Source organism: Populus nigra, chromosome 14 (assembly GCF_951802175.1).
Source record: "Populus nigra chromosome 14, ddPopNigr1.1, whole genome shotgun sequence".
NCBI lineage: Eukaryota > Viridiplantae > Streptophyta > Magnoliopsida > Malpighiales > Salicaceae > Populus > Populus nigra.
Genome location: NC_084865.1, coordinates 10,168,918 through 10,176,965, shown reverse-complemented (window position 1 = coordinate 10,176,965; position 8,048 = coordinate 10,168,918). Strand labels below are relative to the sequence as shown.

The 8,048-nt window shown below is 34.0% G+C and overlaps 1 protein-coding gene across 1 annotated transcript; it reads left to right on the top strand.

Annotated features, from left to right (window-relative positions):
• Positions 1–283: 283 nt before the first annotated feature.
• On the top strand, positions 284–4,084 carry LOC133672829 (probable protein phosphatase 2C 63). The gene is made up of 4 exons (XM_062093367.1): positions 284–734; positions 1,240–1,616; positions 2,966–3,202; positions 3,388–4,084. The coding sequence occupies exons 1-4, from the start codon at positions 485–487 to the stop codon at positions 3,634–3,636; spliced, it is 1,113 nt and encodes a 370-aa protein (XP_061949351.1). The 5' UTR covers positions 284–484; the 3' UTR covers positions 3,637–4,084.
• Positions 4,085–8,048: the final 3,964 nt, after the last annotated feature.

Here is an 8,048-nt window from a genome sequence, read left to right as displayed (position 1 = left end):
TAACCTCGTTTTTAATTGTATATTTAACCAAACACTTCTACCTCATCCTCACCGTTCTGAAAACTTTTAACTAATTTAAAAACTACCGTTCTGAAAACTTACACCTACGGCTACCACTGCCCTCAATGCCAAATACCCAGTAGGCAATAACCAATCAGTCAGGTGAAGAAAAGGAGAAAAGTCACAGAATCAGAAAAGCAGGCATTGGTCTGAGAGAAAACTCCAAGCCAATTAGATTCTAATCTGACAAAAGCTAAAGCAAGTTTTTTCTCGGTCCACGTCAACTAAGGAGAAAAAAAAGCTTGAAACTTCCACTATCCTAACCGTTTACTTTGAACCATTCTCAAGACACAACTCCAACCGTCCTCCACTCCCAATATCCCCCCCACTTCTCTGTCCTCAGTTTGTGCACCTAGACTAACTCATAAATCAAACACAGAGACAAAGAGAGTGAATTTTTCATTAAAAGGGCATTTTCTTGGAGATGTGTACAAGGCCATTAATGAGATGTTTACGAGGGGAGCGTGGTGGAGATGGGCTATTATGGCATATGGACTTGAAACCTTATGCTTGTGGAGATTATTCAATTGCTGTGGTTCAAGCTAACTCTTTGCTTGAGGACCAGGGACAAGTGTTCACTTCTCCTTCTGCTACTTATGTTGGTGTTTATGATGGCCATGGTGGCCCTGAGGCTTCTCGCTTTCTCACTGACCATTTGTTCCCTTTCCTCCATAGTGAGTTCTGCTTCTTTTTTTTTTTTTAAGTTTCTTGTTTGGTTCATGGGATAGAGTGGGAGAGTAGAAGAGAATGAAAGGTTTTATGATCTTAATTTCTCGTAATGTTTACCGTTTTCTTATTCCACTTTGGTGGAGCTTTGGTTCTGCTTTGGCCCGTGTTGCATTTTTTGGAATTTGAACTGGAAAAAAACTATTAAAAGAAAATAGACCAAGGCTTTATCATCTTTAGTTTTCGTCTGCTTAATTTTGCTAAGTTTGGTTTCCGAGAAGGTGCAGGAAAAGAAAAGAAAAGGCGGGTAGTTGGATTTATTGATATTGGGAGAATACTTGGAAAAAAAATGTCAACAGTAAAATGTAAAACCTTATGTTTTTGGGTCATTGTTATTATTGGCAATTCCATGTTGGTTAAATCAAAACAATATAGGAACTCAATTGGACAATGTTTTAGTATTTTTCATTTCTTTAATCGTCTTGCTCTTAATTCAATGGTTTTCGCTATCAGAGTTTGCAACAGAACAAGGAGGATTATCTGCAGAGGTGATAAGAAAGGCATTTGATGCTACAGAAATGGAATTCTTACATTTTGTAAAGCAATCATGGAGAGCTCGGCCTCAGATGGCATCTGTGGGTTCTTGCTGCCTTGTTGGGGCAATATCAAATGATGTTTTATATGTGGCAAATCTCGGGGACTCGAGAGTAGTGCTTGGTAGAAAAGTATCTGAAGGCAAGGAAAATAGTGCAGTGGTAGCAGAAAGGTTAACTACTGATCACAATGTCAGCGATGAGGAGGTGAGGAAGGAGGTGGAGGCACTCCACCCTGACGATGCACATATTGTGGTTTATACTCAAGGAGTTTGGCGGATAAAGGGCATAATTCAGGTATCAATTTTTTAGTACTCCTGCTTCATAGTGGATGTCGAAATTCTCTTGGTTTTGCATTTATCTAATAGAACTTGATCCAGCATGAGCGGCGATTGCGTAAACTGGTTTGGATGGACGCAAGCTTAAACTAAAGATTTAATGAATCTGTGCTAAATTCTTTATTTTGTCACGCTATGCAGCTGTTATGCTTAATATTTTGTTAGTATTTGATCCTGCAGCGATACAAAATGCCTTTGAATGCTGATGTTGGACACAGTCACCATCTTAAGTTTGCATTCTGTCATTAATTTCTCGTCAATGATGAGTTTAATGTTTAATAAGCATGCTTGTGCTTCAAGGGACATGCTCTTCGGGCCCTGACTGCTAGGACCATGAAGCTGACTCTTCTGACTCTTTTATGATTCCTCTGTCAGCCTACACTTGGTTATTGTACTTTTGCTTGATAATTCCTCTCTGTATACCAATGGAGTTTATAGCTAGTCATGTGTTTCATTCCCAACTTCATTTAGAATCAGACTTGCAGAGTCAATGGATTAGAAAATTTCTGAGAGATTATTAGATTTAAATGGTATATCTTTGTTTCCTTCTCTTGGAAATAATGCGCATGCTCCTTCATATTTCTTTATATTTTCCTCATTTTTCTCCTGTACTATTGCGGTTTTATTTTGTGGTAGTTGCAGTATGGCTATGCTTGTCCTGGTGATTATTTATGAAATGTTTTCAAGATAAGTTTGATCTCTAGAACCTTGAAACAATCTACCTCTTTTCGTTGAAGGTATAGAAGTTATTATCTATATTCTATGCCGACATCTTTCTAATAATATCTTGAAAACAATTCTCTAAAGCTTACAAATAATACTCTGTGAAGAGTGCATGAAACGGAACTTTTTAATGTCCTTACATGAACTTCCGTAACTTGTCTTTGCTAGTCACATCGTGTTTCTCAAATGGGAAAGGGTAAAACATTCTCCTCCCCATAGTTTTACTTGCTGGCTACCTTTTCTTAGATCGGAGTAGTTTGAAGAATGGTTCATAAGATGTCTGTTTCAATATATAAAGCTCTGTGTTCCAACAGTAGCCATAACATAGGTGAACTGTACATTCGTGAAGCATGGCAAGCATCTGTACTTTATTTTGTAACTTGGAGTTATAATACAAGTTCTGTGGCTCTAATGGAATCAAGCGTAAGTTATGCTGCATGACTGCAATAATTTGAGCTTCTAGACTTTCTTATGAACTACAAGCAGGTGCAGTGTTGTTGATTGAAATCAGCGACTTGTTAAATTTTCTAGTGACAGTCTACAGCTTGTGATGCCCCAGGTTTATTTAAAACTTCTCTACTGCAGGTTTCAAGATCAATAGGAGACATCTATTTAAAGAAACCTGAGTTCAACAGAGATCCTCTTTTTCAGCCATTTGGATTTCCTTTTCCTTTAACAAGGCCTGTGATGACGGCAGAACCATCAATAGTGATGAGAAAGCTAAAGCCACAAGACTTGTTCTTGATATTTGCATCGGATGGTCTTTGGGAGCAAATGAGTGACAAAACAGCCGTCGATATAGTTTCGAGAAGCCCCCGATTTGTAATGTCTCCCCTATTATTTGTTTTTGTAAATTTTTGCTTCTTAATTTGTTTCTTTGCACTTACTTTTTAAAACTTCTTTCACCTTTTGGTATGTAAATAGTCTTAAACCATAACTAATGACGAACTGGTAGCAAAAAGATGTTTCTGTTTGTTCTGAAAAACGAGTGCGTGCTTTCTTTACAGGGAATAGCAAAGCGATTGGTGAGAGCTGCCATCCAGGAGGCTGCAAGGAAAACAGAAATGAGATATGATGATATAAAAAGAATTGGAAGAGGAGGGAGACGCCAAATCCACGATGATATCACTGTCATTGTGGTGTATCTAGATGGTCCACTAGGTTCTTCAAATGGTAGATTGGCTCATAGTCTTGTTGACTACACATGCTCCCCTGTTGATATCTTCTCATTGAACGAAGATGAAGCCCAAGACTAGCTTCACATGCTGTTCTGTGAACGAAATGCTAGCCATTGGCACCCGTATCTTGTGAATAGAAAGGGATATACACAGCATTTGAGAGTTCAGGATGGAGCTCTGAAATAATGATGGTATGACAGGGTCGATCGGTATCCTCATGTACACGCAAGGATGCCAAGTTGAAGCTTCTGCTGACTTGTTAGTCGGGTTTTGAGCTCGTTCATAGAACAGTATATCGTAGCTTGGTTTCAAAGCTCTTGCCTTCTCTTTTTTTATCATTTTTTTTAATATTTTTTATTGGAGATGTTTAAGAAAGTTTTGGAAATCGGAAGATGACTTGCAATTGAATTGAGATATATATATATATGTGTGTGTGTGACCTCAATTCGGCATAATATTCTCTTCCTGTAATATACAGAGAGGAAACAAGTTGACAGTATAATATACCCTTGTTAGCTTTAGATAATGCTACCAAAATATCTCAGCCTATGTCATTTGAAACTTTTGTCTAGCTTGACGTTGTTCTATATTTTTTTTCTTCTCATTTTATGGCATAATTATTTTTATTATAATATTTATTTCATTATTAAATTTCCTAGGATTTTTTTAGTTTAAAAATTCTAATACTAATTAGATTTTATTAGCCAACTAACTTTTAATAAAAATCTTTCCATACAAAAATTTTAACTAAAGTTGTTTCGTTTGTTTCCGGAGCAAATAAGAGATTTATTAATAAAAAATTTATTCATAACTTTTCAATTGAGGGTTTTCTCTATACTTGAGAAATCTTAGTTTTTTCTCTCTAATTTAAAGTTGTAAAATTTTAGGTTTGAGAAACCCTAGCGCTATACGTTGCATCAATCAGTATTAGAATATGTTAGCCAACTTGATGAACATAAGTATTAGCAACTAGTTCCCACCCCACGATGTAGAAGTGGAGGTCATCTAGAACACTATAAGAGCACAAGAAGAAACATAGAAAACCCTATCATAAAAAGTTGATCGACAATAGCATTTCATAGCATACTTAATTAAGCAAATGGATCAATTATAAAGGGATGCCTAAACAAGAATTGTGATGAGAAGAGAGATGTGCTCAGAGACTTACTTTAGAATAAATCAAATCCAAGATCTATTCTTGAAAACTCATAGAGGAATCATATCTATCAGGAGAGTGGCGTATAAGATTATGATGCAACAAGGCTTATGAAAACTGACGATTCTAAGCATTCAAGTGAGGATCTAATACAACTAGAAAATGATTTGACCCATGCAGACTATATGGATGGCCCACCATATACTTTTATAGATTAGTAAGATAGATCTAGGCCTAAGAGAAGATCTAGTCGCACTAGACTAAATTAGCAACTTAAAATAGTGTTAACAAGAAATCCAATCGTTGAATTATGCTCTTGAATTTTTCCAGGTGATTGAACAAACAATTTTCCTTTAAAAATCTATTTTATTACTAATTGAATTGTTGAATCTTCTATAATTAAGTCCATAAGTTGTTTTTGTGGCCAACTTTGTTATTTTCCCAAAGTTTTTTTGGTTTTATTATTTTAATTTGGATTTTTTTTAATATCCTTTTATGCTTTTGGAATTTTAGTTGTCTTTTAGTAGAGGTAGTGTTTTCTTTTCTATTTAAAGATCTTGTAAACCTTTTGAAGAAGCAGCCACCATATATTTATTTTCAATGAATAAAAATGCAAATTTAGGAATTCGAGGACAAGTTTCTTCTAATCCGAGAAAACTAAAGCATGAGCTTTTTTAGAAAGATAGATATTTCTCTATTTTTACTTTTTTATTATTTATTATGATGCTTTTCTAATTTTTTTTCTATTTGAAAGGAATTCTTTCTTGTAGTTTAGTTTTTTTCCTATTTAGTATATTAAGGTTTTCTAGTTTTCTATATATAAAGAATTACAACAGGCTTTCTAGCAAATGGAGACATGAATAAGTAAAATTAACTATTTTGAAAGTTTTCTTATACTTATAGTGTTTTTTTTTTGAGGTTTTCAACACATAACAAACCCCTTTATCCATTACTTTTGTTTATGTCAGTTGGTATTAGAGCCCGACGATCTTAAGTTATTTTCTTGTTATGTGCTGTAATCCCATGGAAATTTATTGCGTGTTGTGCAATGCTACAACTATAGTAAGAAGAGGTTGTGGAGTAGGTCATGGTTAATAAAGGGATTATGATGTTTCATTTTAGGAGAGAAACACTTAAGAGCCCATCATGAAGGACATATAAAGGCACATTGTAGAGTTGACCTAAAGGTTAGAATATAGGGGGCTATAAGACTAGAACTGAAACTAAAAGAGTTAGCATGAGTCCCTGGCCAAATCTAAAAACCAAAAGCATGATTAGAGAAGATAGCTTATTTATTAATAAGAGATTAGATTTTGAGATTTTGAGTTTGTTGTAAATTTACAAGCAAAAGAATTCATAGACTAATTGAACGAGGTGGAGAGGATTGTTTTAGTATAAGGAGGTTCCTGAACAAATATGAATGGATTTTTTAGTACAATGAGATTCCTAAACAAACATGAGTGGATTTTTTAGTATATTGAGGTTCCTGAAAAGACATGAGTCAAGTTTAAGGTTCCATCATCTACTAAATATCCTAACATAATAGTTACAACAAAATATTTACATTCATATTATCATTAATATTCTTATAAAATACAAAATGTAAGAGTTATGTCATCTACTAATCCCGATGAAGTTGCAAGGATCCTTAAATTTATTAAACTAATTAATTAATATGACATAAAGTTTTTCAATACAATTTAATGGATTTATTAAGTAAACTAAGGTGCACACATCTATTAGGAATTTAATTAATAATTAACCTAATCCCTCTTCATCTTTTCTTCACATCTTTTACAAAATCCCTTGAACATCTAAGAGATTTGTCCCTTAACCTGGACCTAGTAATTGACCCTCATTCAAGGTAACATCCTCACCTCCCATAAACAGGGCATTAATCCTATTTAGGGTATCCAATTTTATAGCCCAAAATAGGGCACTAGTTCTTAAACCAAAGAACTATCCATCTAGCCCAGAACAATGCACTAGTCCTTAAACAAAAGAAATAATTATCCAGCACAGAAAAGGGCATTAGCTCTAAAACTAAAGAACTACTCATCTAGCCCAAAATAAGGCAACAATCTCATATCATATAATAATTCAATTGAATAATAAAGAATCTAACTTCGATGTTTTAACAATTCTAAATAGAATAAAATTAATAAAGTGTGTTGTTATTCACTTTTGACCCCGTAAATAAATCAAGAAAATAAAAAATAAAAAATAAAAATCCAAAATACAAGAGGATATACATGAAGAAAGCCTAGAAGATTGCCCAAGTTAGTGGTGAAGGACCAAAATGACAAGTGAAAAAGTTAGAGGACCAAAAATGAAAAAGGCCTTATTGGTGAGAATTTTTTTATTTAGGGTAAAGAAATACAAATTTGAATAGGTACAAACTTAATAAGAATTTTAAAATGTTTAATTAATTTTACTCAGGACTTTATTACAAGGAAAATTAGTTTTTGGAGTCAATATGAGTATTAATTGGAAACAATTAAAGTATGAGGACTTAGTTGGTTTTTTAGGAGGTTTGATTGAATGAATTAGGGGCTTAATTTTAAGAATATTGAAGTTAGATGGACAATTAGGGACTTGATAGAAACTATTAAAAATAAAGGACCAAACTGAAAAAGATGTGTGATTCTATGTGCTGAAATTGACCAAATCAAGGGCTAAATTAAAATTAAAAGTTTGATGGTCAATTAAAGGTTTAAGTGCACAAATCAGAAACCACGGATCAAGATGAAAATGACGCTGAACTTTGGAGCTGATGATTGAGTTTTGTGGGGGTGAAATTGTATGGAATTAAGAGTTTGAGAGGCAATTAGGGGTGCAATTAAAAGGAATTTGAAGAATAAGGACTAAAGTGAAATTTTTCAAATCCCAAATTAAAAAACTTAATTTCAAGGGTATAATCCAAATGACATGTCGTTCGGCTACTGTTTAGCTTTTTCTTGATAGTTTTCGCTGATCGAGTAGGCACTTTTATATGAATGAATATGACGTCTTCGAACACCTCATCATGGGGATGTAACTACCAATATTCAACTAAAAAATACCCCCTCTATAAAGATAAGCTACTCCCTTTAAATGTTTACATTCTATTTTCTTCAACGAACTTAACAATATTATATCCCTTATCAGCCATCATTTCATTTTCAAATTCTTGGCTGATCGAGTTGACACCTTCAAAAGAATAAATATGGAGTTACAAACCTCCAAATTAAGCAAGAATTGATCCAATCAAAAGGTATCCTTCTCCTCTACCAAGTTTAGATGGTGTCCAATGACATTTACATCAGAATTGCTCTAGCAAATCCTTAAAATTTGT